The sequence below is a fragment of the Epinephelus fuscoguttatus genome, linkage group LG5, assembly GCF_011397635.1.
Source record: "Epinephelus fuscoguttatus linkage group LG5, E.fuscoguttatus.final_Chr_v1".
NCBI classification, from domain to species: domain Eukaryota; kingdom Metazoa; phylum Chordata; class Actinopteri; order Perciformes; family Serranidae; genus Epinephelus; species Epinephelus fuscoguttatus.
Window position 1 is genome coordinate 29,560,156 of NC_064756.1, and position 22,064 is coordinate 29,582,219.

The window sequence follows — 22,064 nt, forward strand, 5'->3', positions numbered from 1 at the left end:
AGTGTTGAAAACAGTTAATATTTATTTATAAAAATACAAAATGTTGCATTTAATTTACATGATCTGAAACCACTGAGCTGTACAAATGTTTGGCTAACAAAATCACCACATACTAGTGACTGTCATCAAAATGAGCTGCAAATATTTTTGCTATTCTTTCAGTCTCTTTCCTCAGGGATGATGGCGACAGGTTAGGATGCTGTCGGGGACCTCTGTGATGTGGAACGCTGTGAGCTGCAGAGCTCGGCCCCTGGAGAGATCAAAACAGGAACACACCAGCAGTGTAAATAATGCTGCAAATAATGAGCCCTAACACTACATTTTTTCTTTTGTACCTACAAACAACAAGCATGGTGATGGATCGAAGGATAATTTGTAGTGTGTTTGAGGTGTGAGGTAAAAGTGACTGGTCAAACAGAGCAAACCTTTCTCTTGTTAATGTTCATACTAATGGTGGGGCAGGCTTGTCGCGTGTCTCTGTGTACGTCATGTCCACTTCCTGCATGTATATAAGAAACTTCTTACATTTGTCATTCTAAATCTAAACAAAAATCTACGAGTTTTTAGGCACACCAAGACTTATTCCTTTCTAATTTGGGTTGGGCTTCTCCTTTTTAATGATCCATCCACCTGACAGGTTAGGCATATCAAGATGCCAATTAAACAGCGTCATCACTACACAGGTGTGCCATAGGATGGTCACGATAAAAGAGCCCAATATTAAATGTGCAGTTTGATCACACAACAATAAGCCTGACACATAACAAAACTTGAAGGAGTATGTCATTGGCATGCTGACTGTAGGAATGCCCACCAGAGCTGTTGTCTGTAAACTGAATGTCTGAATGTTCATTTCGCTACCATAAGCCGTCTCCGACGTCCCTGGTGAGAGCGACGAGCATGCAGATGAGCTTCCTTGAGATGGTTTCTGACAGTTTGTGCAGAAATTCCTCAGTTGTGCGAACCAACTGTTGCATCAGCTCTTTGGGTGGCTGGTCTCAGTGATCTTACATGTGAAGATACTGGATGTGGAGGTCTAGAGCTGGTGTGTGTACAAGTGGTCTGCAGTTGTGTGGCTGGTTGGATGTACTGCCAAATTCACAGAAACAGCACTAGAGACCTCTTATGGTATTGAGATGAACATTCAATTTACAGGCAAGAGCTCTGGTGGACATTCCTGAGGTCAGCAAGCCAATGGCACACTCCTTCAAAACTTGCGATATCTGTGTCATTGTATTGTGTGATCAAAGTGCACACTTTAAAGTGGCCTTTTATTGTGATCATCCCAAGGCACATCTGTGTAGTAATGAAGCTCTTTAATCAGCATCTTGATATGTCACACCTGGTGGATGGATTATCTTGTTGCTCACTGACTGATTTTAACACATATGTGACCAAAATTACAGAGAAATAGTCTTTGGTGTGCATAAAAAAGTCTTAGATCTTTAAGTTAAACCTGTGAAAAATAGGGGCAAAAATCACGTGTTACAAACACCTTTGTGGGAGTATTTGTAGGACTAAATGTACATATTATAGTTTGTGGACGTTGACAGCTCAAACCGGTTCTTTAAGAGATCCTTCCTGCAAACACAGGCACATCACCTCCCAACTCAAACTTAAGCGACTACACATATCTGATATCTCCATGCCTGAAACCTGAAACTTCACTAGTATACACTGTGTACTACTACATCCTCAGACTCACATGATCAGAGTCAAATTTGAGCACACCTTGAATAATCTTAGTTTGCGCTTTATAGAACAGACAAGACTCTTTATTTACAGTATGCTGTGTGAAAATGCTACATGTCCGTGTGATTTTATATGTTTGTATTGTGTTACTTCATCAGTAAACTGACAAACTAACAACATCAAGTTTAGCGAATGGTGTGACATTTCAAAAACAAAACCACCTGTTACCAGACTGGTTTTGTGATGTAGCCCTGACTAAAACAACCACTGCATGCCTCTGACGACATCGTAGCAGTGTCGTTAAAAAGCGTGTCCTGGAGGTGACGATGGGATACAAACACATATTATTCTGTTGATCTTAGTCAACTCTGTTCACAAAGCTAAAGGCTACACAATGTACAGAGAATATGTGACAGAGTATAAACAAATTGAGCACTACACTAAGGGTTAAATGAGGGCAGACAGATGACACATTCCATTGCAGTGTCAACAATGGGTGGAACAATGAGCACTAAATGTAGTCATTACCTTATGACAGTGTGTACATCTATTTGAAATATTTGTACATGTCAGATTATGAAAAAATGGGTGGACCCCAAGCTGTTAAAGCTGCAATTACACTGACCTTTAGCTGGTACACTGGCCTCTGTTCAGTATTTGTCATGTGAGGTGTGAAATGATCTATTAATAACGCCTTGCTGTCGCATGGCAGTTGGGTCCTGACGTCAACTGACTATAAATTCTACTTCAACATTTTTATTTGTTAAAAAATCTCTAAAAGTGGGAAGATTCTTATACTACATTCTTCCCATAGGACTGTATGTAATAAAATAAGATTAATAAAACCAAGATCTTCAGGTACTAAGTGAGAGGGGCGTGAAAAGTAAAGAGGGAGTGAGAGCGAGTGAAACACGAGTTGGTGACAAATACTCACCGGGTCACTGGCCGTCTGGGAAAAAAACGGAGCTAAACGAATGACTCTCATAGATGCCTCCAGCTGGTGAGAGGGGAGGAAGAAATTGGGGACCTCCACAGGGGCCGAGCTTTATGTAGAATGTTAAAAAAAATTAAATAAATACAAAAGGATGGTATCAACAGAACAGTCACAATCAAAAATTCATGAGAGGTAGCTGGTAAAAGCCAAAAGGGGCATTTTAAAACTCACCTAACAACATCAAAGTGACAAAGAAGAGTTTGTGATTTTCATGGATCCCTGCAGCGTAACTGTTTGGTCAGCAAAAGGTGTTTATCCACCTTTACATCGTATGTAGCAACTGTACAGATGGTAGTTGTGAACAGACTCTATGTCAGGTTATGGGAGTGTGTCTGTGTGTGTGGTTCTTTCTGTCTTTCCCCTCCTGTCTCCCCCTCTTTATATATTCAGGAAGTTGATTAATAAAGCTCAGAGATACCTGCAAACTCTTTGCTTGAGTTGAAACATTTTCAGCATTTGGGGACATGTCCTCACATCAATTCATCTCACGCCTAGAGAATTTGCATCTTCCCCATGACTTCATGTGCAAAGTTTGCCTCATGTTCAGTCTGAACAAACGGTTACACCAAACAGTTTCAAACTAAGTCAGAGGGTGACTGCCTGAATCGGATCATGTGATGTCACCTGCACATGAAAGACACAAAAAATGCAGTGGAGCAATCTAAGAGTGTCACAACAGGGAAGGAAGGACACTTCAGGCTCCCTGCTAGCTGAAGGATAATTCACTCGCTAAGCTAGTTTTGCTTTGAAATTTGAGACAACCTTCATAAACAAATGATAACAGAACTAATCTGACAGACGGAAAGGCAACAACAAACACAGCTCAAGGATACGGTTGAAGTGGAACATCTTGATTGTCAAGGAAGCATGAAGCATCATGGGAATCTGTGGCATGCTGTGTGGTGGGTGACGTTGTTCCATCAGCTGAGCCCTTGTCGAGGCCGTTGGGTTTGTCTGCTCGTCTCTCATCTAAAGCTAGTAGTGTCCTTTCACCATCTCGCTCCGTGTCTGAAGCGTCTCCTGCTGATCCATTACAGCTGTCACTTTCCTCTTGTCTGACACATTTGTGTTTCCCACTGCAGTTATGAGTTTGCAGATTTAACATGTGGCTCCTCTCTTCCTCCTCGTCCTCCTCACTCTGATCCAGCTCCTCTGGTGGCTCCATGCTCTCCAGAGAAACCAGGTCAGGTTCTGACAGGATGCTGGTCCAAGGACTGGTTTTGTCTGTTAAAGAGGTCACCTCATTTAGAGGCCTCGGCTTCACCACAACCTCCTCGTAATCTTCATCTTCATCTTCATCATCATCATAAGCTTCCTCATCTTGTGTGCAACCTGTCCCATCTTCACCTTCGACTTCATCCTCACACAAAGCAACCCTGTGGTTTTGTCTTTCCTTTTCCTCCTCAGGCTCAGAGTCTGTATGGTTTTCAGACATCTTTGGTAGTGGTGAATGCAGAGGAGACACTTCTTCTTGGGAAGAATTTGACGCTCTGTGTGGAGGGGAGATTCTCTCAGGGATGGTTTGAGTGTTGCTGTCTTCAACAAGAGAAGCTGTCGAGCTGCTCTGGTGGTCTGAGGGAATCGTTTCCAGGTGGGGTCCTCGTAGGCCTGGGTGAAGAGGACAGTGGAGATTTTAGCAATACTGCTCTTGCATTATACTGTCTTTGTTAGCTATCATTTAATTTTTTTCTTTTTCTCCAACAATCAAGGTCATGCTTTTACAGTTCCAGTGTGTAGGATTTTGTGGCTTCTAGTAAGGAGGTTGCAGACTGCCCCCATCTGTAAACGTGTAGAGAAATTATGGTGGCCAACACAAAAACACGAATGGCCCTAAAGCCAGTGTTTGATGCGTCCATTCTGGGCTACTGTAGAAAAAACCTAGCCAACTCTGTCGAGGGAACTAGCTCATTATGTAGATATAAATGGCTCATTCAAAGGAAAAAATCCACAATTCTTATTTTCAGGTGATTATAAACTAATGAAGACTGAGTTGTGGATATTAAATTCCATCTTTGCCTATGCCCTAGAAGAACTCCTTTTTCCTTTTCTGTGCTGGTAAGGTCTAAAACCACAACTTGACAGTGGTGTTTGTGACTTGTTCACAGCTTAAAATTTCAAAATCATAAACTCATGTTGTCTGTGTCCAAAATTGACAGCAATTATCTAACTAGTACTGTGCAGCTGTAACAATAACAAAACACAAACAATTAATTGATAAATCAAAAACTTCCATAGTACCATTTAATAACTTCATATAAATAGCATGGCCACTTTTAGAGTCACAGCATGCAGCATTGACTTATTCCACTCGCATACATTTCAGCACCACTGGTCTTTCTTCAGAAGACTAAAGAAGTCAAAGGTAGAGTGATGCCTCCATTTATGGTTAAAGTGTCCAAGCGACACAGTAGACTGTGTCCGCAATGAACTCTGGGTCAACTGCCAAGGTTGGGTGAACTAGAACAAACTTTACCTGCCAAGAATGATCTTTAAATGGTAAAAAGACTATTGGACACCTTAAAATAAACACTCTCCATTGTTCTATTAAATACTTAAATGATATATTCACTAAATTCTACTGATGGGTGAGAAAAGAATGGACCAGAATCTCACCACTAATGATACTGTTGACTTGTCCAACTAACTGGTTAGACTTGAGAAGAAGTTGACGTGTGTCTGTCTCTGTGTCCCTCTGTTCCTCATGCTGGGTGTAACAGTCCTGCTCACTCAGGGGCGGGAATGTAGGAGTTGAAAGCTTACGGCTGAAGTATCTCTGGATGTTGTCCAGCTCGCTTAGTTTTCTCCTGTAAAAACAGAGTCATAGTCAAAGCTCAGGGTTTTTAAAAAGCAAACAATCACTGTATAGGCTGTGTGTCTGAGGAATGATACCTGAGTGCTGAAAACAGGAAGGAGCTTGAGGGACTGATGTCACCAACACTGCTGCTGTTAACAGAGTGAGCTGCTGTTTGCTCCTGCAGACTCTGATGGTAAAGACGTACTTTGTCCATGTGCTCAAAGTGGCGGTCACTCTCACTGGACCTAATCAGATGTTAGGAAATTTAATAAATGAATGGTGGACTGCGAAAGCTCGTCTCAGCAGCAGGGATATATTTGATATAATGACTGAATGAAAAGATGTGATTGTTCTACAAACCTTTCAGAGAACAGCCTTTCCGTGTGGTCGGGTGACGAGATCTTCTGCTCGGTGTGTCGGCTGATGTGAGAGGGGAAGCTGCTGTATGTGGCTGTGGTATGGTAGCAGAGAGGGAGTGCCTGGAATAAAGTCTGCTGATAAAACACACTCATCATTATTAATATTAAACATAAACAAGTTATTTTGTACTTTCACTGTATGTATAAATATTTGTTCTTACTGTCGAGCTTTTAGCAGCTTCTTCATTCACAGTTTTTCTCTGCTCTCTGAGATCTTGGACCCCCGTCAGTGGTGTGATGGACACTTTGAGCTGGCCGTGACACTGACCACTGAAGTCTGTGATGTTGTACCAACCGCACACTGACTGGAACCCACAGACTAAGGGGGACAGGTCTACAGACGCAAATCCAATCACCCTCTCCGTTTCTATAAAAGTAAAAAAAAACAGAGAGTGAATTAATACATAAAAGAGATCAATCTAATCAGGCCTGACAAGACAACTACTTTTGATGGATGATATATTGACCCCGAATTAATTGCAATAAACGATACATCATTTTGAGACCATTTTATGCCACTGTTATGACAATATAACAGCACAATAATGCATATGCACCCTTTCAAAGAGCAAAAATCAGACATTGTAATACTTCTTAAAAAGTAATCTGTTAAACATATGTTAAACATATATTATAGTACCTTAATGGGAGTAGCCCAAACTTAACTCAGTTTGACACTTGCTGTAAAAATTTGGCCAACAAAAACAAAACCAAGTGATGCCTCTTGTGACTGAAAGACAACTTTAGCGAAGCTCTGTGAACACCACAGTTCTAGAAGCTGAGCAGTTTGCAGGTGGATTTATGGAGTGGTGGATGAAGCTGTTGGAGGGTAAAACTACAAACAACAGACTTTTTGGGTTGTTGCCAGAAGATGGCAAGCTAATGGCTATCAGGACTGTGATGCTTCGACTCCAGAAGTGCTGCTGTAGGCTACCGGTAAGCTATGCTGTGTCGTTTTTTAAGTCTTATTTAATTTTCTTTAAACTCGCACAAGTAGGTGAGATGGAGAGAAAAAAAGGGGAAAACCATTGCACCCAAGTCTTAAAATGGACGGGAAAACCCTGCTGTTAATTTTGGCATTATGCTGGCTAAGATGTTGGGGACATTCTTGTGAAAATACACACATATGTAAATAAAATGGGAAATACAGAAGTCTGCAAAATTAGTAAGGTCACGTATGGACGTGACCTTACTAATTTTACCGTACGAAAAGTAGATAACTTAATTATCGTGACAGGCCTACATGTATCATATGTTGTAAAGTAAAAATTCTTTCTTTACCTCCTTTGTGCCAAACTTTGAACACGAGAGATTGCTGTGGATCAACCAGCAGCTGCTTTGAAAGCCTGTAAATTTGAAACAAATCATCAGCCTGATATCTGATAAGAACTTGTTTAGTGTACCATCAATATCCAAAAAGATTTAACTTGATGTCTGTGATATAACTCGACCTGCACTCATGTTGATGGTCCCACACAGGGCAGTCAGTGTTGGCTATGACAGCTGTGGACACTGGTGCAGCAGAGTCTGCAGTGACGTACGAGACACAGCAGCATGGTGACCCATCACTGCGCTCTGCTAGAGGACAGCCTGCCAGAGAAACATAATACACACGTCATTATAAGTGTTCTGTAATTCAAAAAAAGTGGAAGAAAGTAGATTTGAGAGCATGACCTCACCTTTCAGATTCAGGTGCATAGCCTGGTCCACTGCAACAGTCACAGGGAAAGATTCATCCATGCTCATTTCTGTGTGCTGCACAGATGTGATGTCTGTAGCTGTTCCGGAGGATTTATTCTTGTGTCCCCTTGGTGATTTTTTGGGTGTAGTGGGTGAGGGGGCTCGATCTGCTGTTTCCACCTCATCTGATAAGAGCTCTTCCTGATTGTCAGAGTCCATCTGGGTGTCAACCGCAGCGGGTACTTCAGCCGGGACAGAACCTGCTGTCAGGGTGATGTGCACCCTCAGAGCAGCCCCTTGAAGATCTGCTGCTGAGTGTCTGAACAACGGATACACTCCTGAAAAAACCACAAAACTGTGATTACACCCAGAAAAATTCATAATTCTACTAGAGTAATAATCATTAAAATTCTAACACAATTAATCATTGTTTACCACTTAGTGTGAGCTTCTGTTTGGATGTCTTCACTAGAGAGGACAGATCGACATATGCTGAACCAACCAGTCGGTCTGTGTTTCGAGGCCTTTGGCTTTTGTCTTTTGTAAAGGCGACCCACACCTGAACCTCCAGTTGCTCCTCTCGAAGATACCACATCAAGGGCTGAGTGCTCCTCAGCTCCACAGTTCTGCTCCCCTGGAAAGCCACCGTGGCCTGGCCTTCCTCCTCAACACAGGGGTGTTTCATCTGGGAGCAGAAGGCATCCTGGTCGTAGAACTTGTACCTGAAGTAACAGTAGGTGGAGCGCTCGATTTCACTGAGGCCTGGCAGCAGCAAGCAGTGGACAGGTATCCACGCTCTAGGCATTGAAAAAGTCAAAGACATTCTTCTCATGCTGTCTCCCCAAACTTCTTCATCATCTTGCATTTCATTCTGTGCTGTTTCCCAGCTCAAACCCTGAGCAGCTTTAATGACTCTGTCTCTGTCTGAGTGGTGGGCAAATTTGACGGAGATCTCGAGGCCTCCAACCAATATGTGCTGGTGCTGAGATGAACTTGTTTCCTGAGGTATGTACACTCCAAACCAGCCGGAGATACCTTTACGTTTGGAGAAAGAAACAAAATTACTGTGTATTTTCCAGAAAATCTATTTGACCCAGGAGCTAGTAGGAGTGCAACATACCTGTTCTTTTGTAGATAAGATCAACCAGAGGTATTTTCACTGTGCCCAGCATCACATCCTGAGGCTTATGAGTGCGTACTGCTGCAATAAATAGCACAAAACAAATTAGTAACTTGCAGACAGATATTCCTGACTAACATTAAATGTAAATACTTGCAGACACACAGCTTCTATACCAGAATGTTTCTGAACCAACTAAAAGAGGTAAAATAAATTCACCTTTCTTCTATACAAGCTGGGGTACCTCTATTAACAATAACGTACTATGTGGACTAATTTACGAAAAATTTTAATAACTTTTCTGTAAATATTTTATAAAAGTATTAGCCAAACAAAAAGGGGGACACTGCATGTTCAAAAAAACATTACAAAGTGTTACTACAAAAAGAAATAACATAAATTATAATGTCTAAATTTGTAACATTTTTATTCATATGTAATTCTGGTAAATACATCAACCTTTGCGATTATCTTTGTTCCAGACAGTGAAGACAGCAGAAGCTTCTTCCAGCTGCTCAGCCAGGCTGCAAGTTTCTCCACTGCTCCTATGAACCAGCAGATCACAGGACACCTCCATGTGGTGGTCGAATTCTGGGCAAAAGGTCCTGGCAGCTATGCGGGTGCACCTCCTCTCTCTCTCAGGCAAGAAGGAGAGCTGGACTGTGACGTATGTGTTCAGTCCCACACTAGCAAAGTAGCTGAATCTTTCATCTTTCTCTGATACAACCCTGAGACAAAGAGACAGAAACACAAAAGCAGATATAAGACACCACGAAGCAGTGAAATACCTGCCATCAGACCAAGTAATGGAGCTGAATGTCACTTCATACTGATCCCAAAATGTGCAGCAATTTGCTTTTATTGAAATAAGGCTAGTGGCAGGAGTGGCAGCAGTAGAGCTCTAACTCAGCAAATAAGACAAACTACATTAACTGATGGCTCGATCTGGCTTAATACCACCATCTTTTTTTTTTTTTTTTTTTTTTTAACTTATTTTTTATTTAAACAACCAACAGACATACACCAGTAACTTGCCACAATCATCACATTTTCCCCTTCATCAGTCCTTTCATTTGAAATGTCCTTTTTTTTTCTTTTTCTTCCTCTCTCCCCCACCCTCCTCCCTTAATCCAGTCCTTGTTATAATAGTTTGAAAAACGGAAATATGCCTCACTTCACAAATACAATCAATGCCATCTCCTAGCTCAGATAAGAAACTCCACAATCAGAGCTAATAATGCTAGAAATAATAAAAAAAGGGGAGGGGGGGGTGGTAAGGATAAATAAATATAAATAAGATGTAAATAAATAGAAAAGAAGAAAGAAAAAAAAAAAAAAAATACCAAATACCATATCCAAAATGAGTGAATCATAAATCCATGAATCCGTAAATCAAACCTCAGGAATACATCACTGCAATATCAGAGGCAACACAGGCATCCATCTCTTTAAAAATTTTACTTTTGAAGTCGAACAGCATAGGTGATTTTTCCATTTCATAGATTTCATATACCTTCAAAATCCAATCATTATATGAAGGGGTTCAATTTTCAACCACCTAAATGTGATACACTTAATGGCCGCGGCTAGTAGGATTTGTAACAAATATACATTATTTCGGCCAGTAACCCCTTCTGGTATTATACCTAGGAGAACCACCATGGGATCTTTAGGTATTTCACAATGAAAAATTTCTTTTAAAGCGTCAAAAACCTCCTTCCAATAATCCTCTAGTTTTGGACATGACCACATTATATGAGTATGGTTTCCTATGTGCTGTCCACATTGCCTCCAACATTTATCTGATCCTGTTTGATTCCATTTAGCTATTATATGTGGGGTTCAGAAATACCTTGTTATAATTTTCCACCTAAACTCTCTCCAAATATTAGAACTGGTCACTGAATGTGCTTCCTCACACCCTGTGTCCAAGTTTCAATTGGGATAATTGCACCAAATTCGATCTCCCATTTATCTTTAATATGCAAAGTATTATTTGGGTCCATGGATGAAAATATAGTATATACTTTGGAAATTACTCGTTTAATATTGTGATTTGATTGTATTTCCTGGAGAAACAGCTCAAGCTGAGAGGGGTTTTTAACTTTTTCATATTCTTGATGTGTTGTTAGAAAATGTCTCAATTGCAGGTATCTATAAAAATTAGTTTGTGGAAGTTTAAAATCATTTCTCAGTTGTTCAAAAGATTTAAGATCCCCTTTAGAAAACATTTGGTGTAGATACCTAAGACCATATTGATACCAGTTTTTGAAACCCATATCGCTTTGAGATGGTATAAAGTCCCCCAGATATCCTAACTCAGATACGGTAGATAGTTTCTTTGGTAAATTAAAGAATACTTGTATAGTTTTCCAAATTTTTAATGTCATTTTTGTCCACACACCCATCTGGATACTCTTCAAGGGTAGATCTAAAAAGAGAACAGTCTTTATTGGTACTGAGCATAAGCTCTTTTCGATATTAATCCACCTGGTATGTACCTGATCCTCCAACCAAGAGATCACTGGTCTCACTTGGGCAGCCCAGTAATAATATTGTAAATTTGGGAGTCCCAGTCCCCCCCTGGATTTAGATAATTGTATAATTTTAAATCGGATTCTAGGACGTTTCTGCCATATGAATTTTGATATTAATTTATTTAATCTATCAAACGCTAATTTTGGGACCTCTACAGGCAGCATTTGGAACAGGTAAAGTAGTCTAGGTAAGGCGTTCATCGCGTACTGATTCGATGCGACCAAGCATAGTCAGTGGTAATGTTGTCCATCGTTCCAGGTCCTCGCTTATACTTTTAATAATTTTGGGGCCTCATATAATAGTTCTAGGGAATGGGGTAGAGTGATGCCTAAATACACCATACTTTTATTCCATTTAAACCCGCTTTTATTTTTAATATGATCTGGTATTTGACCATTAAGGTCGATAGCTTCGGTTTTTTCAATATTAACTTTATATCCTGAGATGAAGCCATAATGCGAGATCAATTTTTTAAGGTGTGGAATTGTTGTTTCTGGTTCTGCCAAAAAGAGCAACACGTCATCAGCATATAGTGACAATTTATGTTCTTCCTTATTGATTTTAATGCCTTTAACTAATAAGTCGTCCCTAATGAGCTGAGCCAGTGGTTCGATACTTAACGCGAACAATAATGGAGATAACGAACATCCTTGTCGACACCCTCGTTCCAATGCGAAATTTTGTGATCTAAATCCATTGACTTTAATGGCGAGTGGAGTTGAATATAATGTTCGAACCCACTTTATGAACTCAGGACCAAATTTAAACCGTTCCAATGTCTGAAATAAGTATTGCCAAGAGACACGGTCAAATGCTTTATATGCATCCAGTGATAATAACATAGCTTTCTCCCTATTAAGGTTTACATGACTCATTATATTTACTGCCCTTCGGAGGTTGTCCCCATAGAACCTCCTGCTATAAAACCGGTTTGATCTGGGTGGATTACGTGATTAATGATTTTATTTACTCTTTTAGAAAGTATGGTGGTAAGTATAAGGTCACTGTTCAGTAGGGACACTGGACGATAAGACTGACATTTTACTGGGTCTTTACCTTCCTTATGCAATACCACTATGGTCTTCTCTCCATGATGGTGCCATCTCCCAGATTCTAATGCGTGATGATAAGCTCTTAAAAGGAGTGGTGATATAATTTCATTTAGTTTTTTATAGAATTCATTGATGTAGCCATCAGGGCCGGGACTTTTATTATTCTTCAACATTTTAATTGCTTCCATTATCTCCTGCTGCCTAATTGGTTCATCCAATTCCTTTCTCATTGAATCTGTTAGTTCAGTCAATTTTATATTTCTCAAAAAGGCAGATATGACTGTATCATTTACACAGGTATCTGAATTTTTGTAAAGAGATTTATAAAATTCTGCAAAAGCCTCTGCAATTTCATCAGGTTTAGTTAGTACTCGAGGGGAATTCTCAGGTATTATTTTCAATATAGTATTTGAGGCTCGCTGTTTTCTTAACCTAATTGCCAAAAGTCGACTTGCCCTGTCCCCATACTCATAATATTTCTGTCTAAGAAATCTCATATTATATTCAATCTTATCATTGATTAGGCTATTATATTCTCTTCTAACGTCTTTTAATTTGTTTAGTATTGTAGGGTTTTGGGTTTGTTTATGTTGTGATTCCAAATTCTGAATAGCTTGTTCCAATTCTATTTGTCTTGCTTCCCTTTCTTTCTTTCTATTTGCTGTATAGGCAATGATTCTTCCTCGGAGATAAGCCTTTGCACAATCCCACAATATGAGCGGTGAAATATCTAAGGTATCATTTGTCTCTAAATAAAATTTCAATTCCGCTGTAATAAAAGAAACAAATTCTTTGTCATCTAAGAGAGAAGCATTCAATCGCCACTGTTTAGAAGTTGACCTATTCCCTATATCCCATAATACCTCGATAGGCGAATGATCTGAAAATGTCATTGGTAAAATTTTTATATCCGTTATTCTGTATATTTCTGCCTTGGAAGTAAAAAAATAATCTATCCTGGAATAAGAAGCATGCCTATGAGAATAGAAAGTAAAATCCCTGCTATTTGGATATTTACTCCTCCATACGTCTACCATGCCCATTTCCGAAATTTGGTATTTCAGCATTTTGCTCATCCTGGAGAGTGGGGTGTTGGAGAGTGGTTTTCTATCCACATATTGTGATACAATACAATTAAAGTCCCCCCCCATAAGTAATATCCCAACACTATGTCGTACCACCGTATTGAACACCATTCTAATAAATCCTGGCTCATCCTCATTAGGGGCGATACCACCATCTTAAACAGTTACATATTTTAGCCTGAACAACTGCCCTTCATGCAAACCCACAACGTTCCCATTTATCATCACACAATAAGAAAACGTTTCACACACATTTACCCAGGCAAAGAGGGGAGTTTCCATTTCTGAAAAAATACTAAATTATCGATCTACATATCTAATCATTCAAAAACCTTCCAGTTTTATCTACATTTGTGTAAATTCCACTTTGAACGCCAGGTTGTGTAAATTCTGTTTACTATCACATGATTACTTGGTGATATACCTTGCTGCAGCCTGCAGACCTGATGCTCTGTGCACTTGAACCTCGAGTGTTACAACACGAGAGGAAGCTCCTTTACCGGTCTGACCATCAGGTCTCACTGGTCGGTGCTTGTACCGAATGCACACATCCAGCAGGCCTGTGAAACACAGCAGATCAGTCACAACATTGGAGATAATAAATGTCTCAGTGTAGTATTATAATACAGTCTTTACTCTGTACCTGAGGGCTGAGGCTGATGTTTTGAGGGACTGTCTGTCCTGGGGATCAGGGGCAGGGAGAACATTTGAGCCTCGTTAGGATGTTGTCTCTGCATGGTGACCATCGCACACAGTTTGGACAACGGAAGCATTCCTTTGGCCACAAGCTGGTCTCGAACGTTTGGATAATAGTATCTGCAGAAACATTAAAATTATATGAAACCATTGATAACTTGGCCACTTTAGTTTTGCATCAAACATTTACATCATTGATGTGTTGTGTGTTATCAGGCACTGTTGTACATTCATACACAAAGTAATGGAGGTTACATTCTTTTGTTTACAAGATAGTATCTACTGCTGCGAGGAGGTGTTTCAGAATAAATATAGCTTTTTTTTTGAGGAGGTTCAAGTCTGATACAAAAGGACTGCCTATATAACAACAGGGCCTCTGCCTGTCAGAGATACAACACTTAAAAGGCAGAAGCATAATTCAGGATTTAGGTGCAGGAAACTAACTGGATAAAACAGCAACAATCACAAACCTGCACCACACTTCAAACTGGACTCCTCCTCCATTGCTTAGGCCTTGACTTGAAAGAGAACTGAGCAGCAGCCTCTGAACAGGAACTCCTTCAGGAGCCAGAAGCACATGAGTCTCTGTGTGGCCAAACACCGGGTCGGGGACACACAGAGTTGTGGTGGTACGAAACAGCTTCAGGTTCACGCCTGTTGGAGGTGAGATACAGGTCAGAGTGAGGCAGAGGGAAGAAAAACTTTTTGGGATATTAAGTTGCTCACTAAAATGGCCTTACTACTCTCTATAAGGTTTTGGTCCACTTTTGCAGCAGGGTCACCGTCCTGACAGGGGAAGCTGTACTGGACGTAGCAGTCAGCCTCTCCCCACACTGTGGACTGTAGAGGTGTCAGCCCGTTTACCTTCTCCACTCTCATGACAAACACATGCTCTCTCAGAGTTTCCACCTGTGCTGCAGTCGCCTGAGGGGGAAACAGAATTGATGACTTGTCAGCAGTTGGTATGTACTCTTTACAGGAAACAAAGAAACAATGCACTTAATTGGAAGATGTGACACATTTCTTAGCTGACAAACCTGCAGACACACATACAGTATACAGTGTTCAATGAGTCTAAATGTTTAAGACGGTATTAGTATCAGATAAGAGATTCTTCATTTGTTTGGTTTTACATTTTCATGACTGTTCAGTATGATCTTAAATAGTCCATCGGTCAAATGGAAACAGCTGGACATGCTTCAAATACACTGAAGTCCTTTCTAAGTATCAAAATAAAAGTCAGCCTAGTTTACTCACTAACTTATTAGTAATGACCACACACACAAAAGATACTTCAAGCATTACATTACAAAATTAACACAGACCTTTGTTTGTGAATGAGGCTGATGATCAAGCAGATGAACAGGTCTCACGAGATGTGGCACAGAGTCATAGTCTTCATCCCTCGTGCGCTGGAGGGCGACTATCTGCTCTGATTGGCCCATAGCCAAAACAACCCTGAGGTGTCCTTTACAACTCCCTGAGAACACATCGATGACTGGCATGTAGCAGTCCACCCCTAAAACAGGGTACTGCGCCTGGAGAAGAAGGTGGGCGATCTTTGGATCCCTAGAGGGGGAAAAATAATAAAGGGAGGAGGGTTACTGGTCTCACGTGCTGCTTTACTGTAACAGTACTTTGGTGGTGGAAAATTCCTCGAGTTTGATTTAGAGAATTCAAGACGTGTGAATATAGACGAAAAGACAACAACATGATCTATTTGAAAGTGTGCAACAGCACCACCCCGAGGGCAGGTTAAATAAAGAGGATATAAATTATCCTCACAATCTGTTTGCCTGCTCTGAACTCAGATATCACAGTTGTGTTTGCAATTTCTAGAGCTGCAACTAAGAATCATTATTAAAATGACTGATTGATTATTTTCTCTATTAATCATTTGGTCTATGAAATATCACACAAAAATGCCTGTTACAATTTCCCAGGAGCTGAAGTAGTTGTATTCAAGTTGCTTGTCTGACAACAGGTCCCGAACCCAAATTTGATTTACTATCATAGAGGATGAAGAAAACACACTAGTGGACGGAACCAGAGAGTTTTCTGTACTTTGCGTAAAAAAAAAAAAAAAATACTTAAACAATTAATTGATTATCAGAAGCTGCAGATACAATTTCACCATAAAAGTGACCAATACCATTTGAAATCTTTTGTTATAATTTGTGTCAATTCATTCCTAATCCAGACAAAAATGTACTTAATTCAATTGATTTATTGATTTCTATTAAGAAAAAAACAAAAAAACAGTGCTGTCTGTCTCCAACTTGCCTAAATGACATGTAGAACTGGTGGAGAGGTAATTTAACAAGGCCGAGGAGTCGATCCTGCCCTGAACCTCCTGTCTTCTGCCACACCTCGATTACCAACACATTATTCTTCATCCGCTCCAGCAGCTTAGTCGTTAAAGCCACAGGAGTCACCTGAGGCAAAAGATGAAGAAAAAAGTTATGTGGGTCAGTGAGATTCTGTATTTACAATGGAGATGAATGTTGCCATCTTTGAAGCCTGATTTAAAATGTCAGAACTGGTTAGAAGACTTGATCTCCTTGGCTAACCTGAACAAAGTTGAAAGAAGGATTTGTCTGGCCCCAGCTGATGACAGATCTTGCCGTCTCATCACACCAGAGTTTACAGTTCAAGTATATGTTTGGAGCCTGCATGGGCCCACAGCTGAAGTTCTTTCCATCTGGCACCATGAGTAACGTATGCAGAAGAACTTCAGATTCCTTGTCCACCTGCTGCTGCTGTTGTGATCTATAGAGAGACGTGTGGAGACCAGGATGGGGAGAGGGTTCTTTCAAGGGTTTCTGAGGACTCCAAACATTTAGTCTGGGAACTTCAAAAGAGCCAGCTGGTAGGTCCTCCCTGCCAGTGTCAACATGATGAGATCTGGGGCTGGTTTCTCTCTGTGGACTGGGTACAGTTTGTGAAGGTGAGGTGTCTCTCTGAGCTAGCTTGCTTTTACTTTTTTCAGTGGAGAACTCTCTGTTGTCTGTAGCGAGTTCTAGTGACACCTGAAAAAAATGTATTATGACAGTCACTTGAGTAACAAATGCCAGGCTTGAAAACATGAGTTCCTGGGTAAAAAAACCCCTATAATACCTTGAGAGGTCCAATGTCCTGCGTTTCACTGTTTCCCTCCACACTCTGTACAGGCAAGACGACAGACTGACTCAACTGCTTGCTCTGAAGCAGACAACGCAGCGGGTGGACTGCCTTACCGATGGGAACAGGCTGCAACAAACAAAGCCAAGGTCATCATCTTCACTGCATTCCTTTAAGTACTTATTTATTAATGTCTACCTGTGTTTCCAGACAACCAATATTACTTATCTTAAACAATCAAATGAGTAATGTTTAGTCAAAAAAATACTTACTTTTTTTTGGTCACTCTTTCGTGAGTAAATCTTGAAGATCAAATCAGTTTCCCACCATCTTTTAACTGCTGCTGTACTGAAGTGGACAGGAAACACAGAGTGCTGATGGAATTTAACCACTGAAAAACACAGAAGAGTGTAAGTCAGATTCAGTAACAAAGTTAAAACAATGACTGTCACTCAGGTGGGTTTCATAAAAGTAGATTCTTAGAGGTCATACCTCCTCCTGTGAGATTACTGGCAACAGCTCTGGTCACCTCCCCATCCCCACCTTTACTACGATCATGTCGACTGGAAGTGGAAGCCGTTGGGAACACATACTCGATAAAATATGTGCTAATGGAAAAAGAGAGATAGCACAAGCTTTGGTTACAATTATTTCAATATTATATCTGCTTGGGACTAATGTTTAACATTTTACGCACCACTTCTTGCTGGTTAATGGTCGAGGAGGTTTCCCTTTGCTAGAGGTTTTTCTAGGTGTGGTGGCTGCGCTGCCTGTGGGTACAGTCAGGGAATCGATGGTCACTCTTGCCAGCCTGATCAAACTCAGCAAAGTCAACTGCTCTGCACTCACGCCAGGAGGGATACCATCAGCATCTGCAGACCGCTGAGCCTCTGAATTTGGCCTACACACAATCAAAATATGGTGAATAACTGTCTTAAATGTACAAAAGGTGGTATGGTTTAATCTAGCCTTTTCTCATACTGTGTGATTTGTCAGTGCTACATGCTATTCTGGTTTAACTTTATTTTAACAACCTTTGAAGGTAGAGGGATAAAACACACACACACACACACACACACACACACACACACACACACACACAAAATCTTCTTCTAATTGTTAACTGTCCAAGCAGCACAGCTTAACGACCTTGTAAAGGCCCTTACCCTCCACGAATCTTGGGTCCGGACTGTGTCAGCTGTTTTTCACTCAAGGACGTTTTTCCTTGACCCTCGACCTCAGTGTCATTTGGTTTGATATCGGACATCTGACACACAAGAAGACATGAATGACTTCAATGATTCTCAGTGAGAAAATAGTAAACTGACACTGACATTCCACATGAAACATGTGTTTAGCTGTGACAATTATTATAAAGTTGTCTACTTACAGGAGTTTTGTAGAACAAATTTTCCAGCAGGCTCTGATCATACTGTGGATCATTGAGCTCACTGTCCCCACATACACTGCTATGGCCAGACAGAGATTCAAGGAGGGAGCCATATCCATCCCAGGGAGGCAGAGGAGACGTATTCAAGCTAAAATAATACAATTATTGATTGAAAAGTGGAACGAGGAGTGGAGTGGTAAACTTAGGGAGAAAAGATGCTCACATTTTCAGGCACTTCTGGAATTAAATGTGTATGTAAGTACCTTCCAAGGAGCAGATCCACAGCTCTGTTATCCATATCAACAGGACCATCTAAGCTGCTATCTGAGACTACAGCAACATCATCAGAGTGTTTGAGAGCTGAATCAGCATGAAGAATATTTTGAAGAAACATCCCAGAGGGAGAAGGGAGGGACCTACAGACACAGGAATAAAGTATTATAGACTGTGCATTGAAAGATGGTAGAAAACTTTTTTTTTTTTTTTTTTTTTTTTTACAAACTTTTGAAGTACTGACTTGGAAGATGGCAGAATGTTATCCTTTGGGAGAGGCAGAGGGGTGTCTTTCAGAGCAGAGGCAGAATCCATGTCACATTTTAAAGCTGATACCACCATAGCATTTCTGAGCTTGTTTCCACGCTCTAGAATAACTGAGATGAGAGTATGATAAGACACATTCATATATGCGCGTTTGTGTTTATGTGAATAAGATGTATAATCATGCTGCAACCAACCTGAGAGGATATCATTGGTTGACTGGCCAAAAGCCTCCTGACTTGAAGGATTCACAGCCGTTTGATTGTCCTGAGATCTGTCTGCTCTCGGCATCTGATTCTCCACTGACTCTTCTTTACCTTTGTCTTTCTGGGCATTTTGGAAATATAAGTGGTCCTTCCCTCTGAAAATATTACAGCAGTATATACAGTAAGATTTAAACTTACTACTGGTGAGCTCTTATAACAAGACACAGGCATTTGATCATGAATAGCAACAACTTCAAACCTTGGTGTGTTTCCACCGCTGCTCCCAGCTGATTCTTTCCCACTGCTGGCTGAAAGTGATCTGGGCTGCAATGGCACGGTCAGTGTGGTGACCTGCGGCCCTTCAATGCTGATATCTGTGACAGGACCTGAGCTGCTGCTGTCATAAGCTTCTGTCAGAGGCTCCAAATTAAGGGAAACCTGAGAAGGTAAAAGAAAAAAAAAAAAGGAAATTCAAGTTTTCCTCCAGTTTAAGTGGAGTCTCAATCTTCACTGCACTTCAGTATACCAAACTTTATTCCACAAATGTTGTTGGGAGGTCAATGTGAATTCAAGTGTCCACTCACCTGTAACTCTCCCAGCTTCTCAGATGTTGGAGACACAAGTGTGTAAAATCCACCAATGGGGTATGACATAGAGAGACGAGAGATGCCCGCAACCTGAGCCCGTGCGATTGGCAAATGATCGGGTTTTGTCAGAACCTCCAGCACCAGAGAGCCCATATCTGTTCATGAATGACAGGTTAGTGGTTGACTTTAAACACACATTTAAACTGAAACATATCAAAGCCTTATTAGTTACCTGTAAGATATGAGGTGAACTGCTTTGGCCCACAGCGGATGGGGAAGCGAGCTGTGGTCTTGATGGTCTTCTGTGACGGCTGTGATCCATCTCTCGGAAAAAAGTGCGTCCCGTTGGATGACTCTCCCCACCAGCGCAGCCTGACAAATGTTGCAGATGGGGGCTTTTGAACTGTCCATAATACCCGGCTTATTGTCACCCGCAGGAAGCATCTTAGCTGGCCTTCGACCAGAGGAGGGAGGCTGGTGGCAGGGGACACGTCGCTGGGGACTGCAAGGAGCAATTTTTGATTAAGGCAAAGTCAAGACACTAACAATACAAATACTAAAGTCTAGCATCAAAGGTAACCAAATAGGACAGGTAAGAAAGGTTTTTGCTGTAGGAATTTGCTCGATGTTGGCTAGTATAACAGTCATATACTTAACTGTTCATTAGGGCTCTGTAATAGTCCACTATTATCATTCACTGACTTTTTGCAAAACAACATTTTGATATGACCTCAGCACACAAATCTAACAAAATAAGTTACGAGAGTCTTTACTAAAGTGTTTTACATGTGATTTTGCAGACGCTGTATATAACTGTATTAACACTGTGGTAATGTTTTCAGCTATATCACCCAACCCTACTATTCAGATAACTTACAAATGCATCACACTGCTTACAAAAAATCCCTTACTGTTTCTAGCCCTGTTGGAATATTTAACTTTAAAATCATTAACTTAAAGAGGCATGTGATCTTCGACAATAATGCATTAACAAAGGTGTGTTTAAATCAATGTAAAAGGGTGCCAACACTATTTTGTTAACACAACTCTCGACCTCAGTGCTAGAAATGAATCAGAACAAAACCCCAACACTTACAGTCAAGGTCTTAACACCCCAACTAAAGTTTGATAACAGTGTCTCATATATACATAATAGTGTTAATTCGGGAATTTTATGCTATGCAGCAGCAAATACAAATGCAACCCAACACTGTAAGAGACACACTTCCACCTAACAACTTGAGTGAACATCATCTGATATGGACTGCAATATTTTTCTTGTGAGAATAAAAAGGGATGTTATACTTTGCTTTTAGCCTCTGGCAAACCAACATACTACGTTGCGAGTTAACATTAATAAACTAAAGCTTACTGAGGCACATTAACAACTATAATACATGCAAAGACCGAGCCAAAATAAGACCTTATCAACTTAATGAAACATTAGCCAGTGAGCTAGCATACGAGGCTAAAGCGAGAATGACAGCTGGCGCTAACAGATACTTAACTTAGCTGAGTTGCTAGCAGGTAGCTAAGCTAACAACAGTTTACCTTTCTTTTTGCTGCCTCCGGCTCTGACGGACCTCTGTTTTCTGCTCTTCATCCCTCAGCTCAGTAAATATAGATAGTGAATGACAGCCAGGCCGGAGCAGAGGCTGAACCGTTGGCAGTCATGATTTTTATCACACTCCAGCTGACTAATAATCCGTTTAACAGAGCTGCTAGTGCTACAAATACTCACACCCACAGCGGCAGCGCGCTAAGCAGTTTCCGAGCAACACAGTCCGAACGTGCCGCCTCCACTGCCGCTTTGACAGAGGCATTCTGGGAAATTGAGTTTATTTTGTTGTGACGCTCCAAAGTCACATTTCTGCATAAATTTGACTAGTTAATACACATTTAGTGACCCCTGTGTGGTAGTAGCACTCTTACATTTAGACAGCTCAGATCTCAATTATGAAATTTGCCTATAAATTACTGCACCCATCGTTAATCATAATGCAAGATTTATACATATGACATGATAGTAACACACACAATTCATAATAGAAGTTACAATTACCCTCACATTAGGTCTGAGTCATGCATTCAAGTTTTATATACTGAAACACAGGCACTTGTTTATTTGCTCCCATTTTAGTGCATGACAATAGA

The 22,064-nt window shown here is 40.7% G+C and overlaps 1 protein-coding gene across 3 annotated transcripts; it reads right to left on the bottom strand.

Moving 5' to 3' along the window:
- Positions 1-2: 2 nt before the first annotated feature.
- Positions 3-21,673, bottom strand: c2cd3 (C2 domain containing 3 centriole elongation regulator). 3 transcript variants are annotated; one of them, XM_049575680.1, is made up of 33 exons: positions 21,462-21,673; positions 20,143-20,412; positions 19,908-20,065; positions 19,583-19,761; positions 19,315-19,478; positions 19,098-19,230; positions 18,844-18,996; positions 18,581-18,728; positions 18,357-18,457; positions 17,888-18,091; positions 17,683-17,798; positions 17,463-17,581; positions 17,188-17,319; positions 16,641-17,099; positions 16,354-16,505; positions 15,396-15,639; positions 14,811-14,994; positions 14,541-14,724; positions 14,018-14,190; positions 13,799-13,934; positions 9,159-9,427; positions 8,700-8,777; positions 8,015-8,614; positions 7,579-7,917; positions 7,351-7,489; positions 7,181-7,245; positions 6,061-6,266; positions 5,841-5,974; positions 5,576-5,725; positions 5,300-5,490; positions 3,520-4,294; positions 2,627-2,735; positions 3-250 (listed from the first exon to the last, which is right to left on the bottom strand). In XM_049575680.1, exons 1-33 carry the CDS (start codon positions 21,511-21,513, stop codon positions 113-115), a joined length of 6,654 nt encoding a protein of 2,217 aa, XP_049431637.1. In that variant the 5' UTR covers positions 21,514-21,673; the 3' UTR covers positions 3-112. The 3 variants fall into 3 exon arrangements, with proteins under 3 accessions (XP_049431637.1, XP_049431636.1, XP_049431635.1); XM_049575679.1 differs by having other exon boundaries at positions 5,841-5,971; positions 8,700-8,780; XM_049575678.1 differs by having other exon boundaries at positions 8,700-8,780.
- Positions 21,674-22,064: the final 391 nt, after the last annotated feature.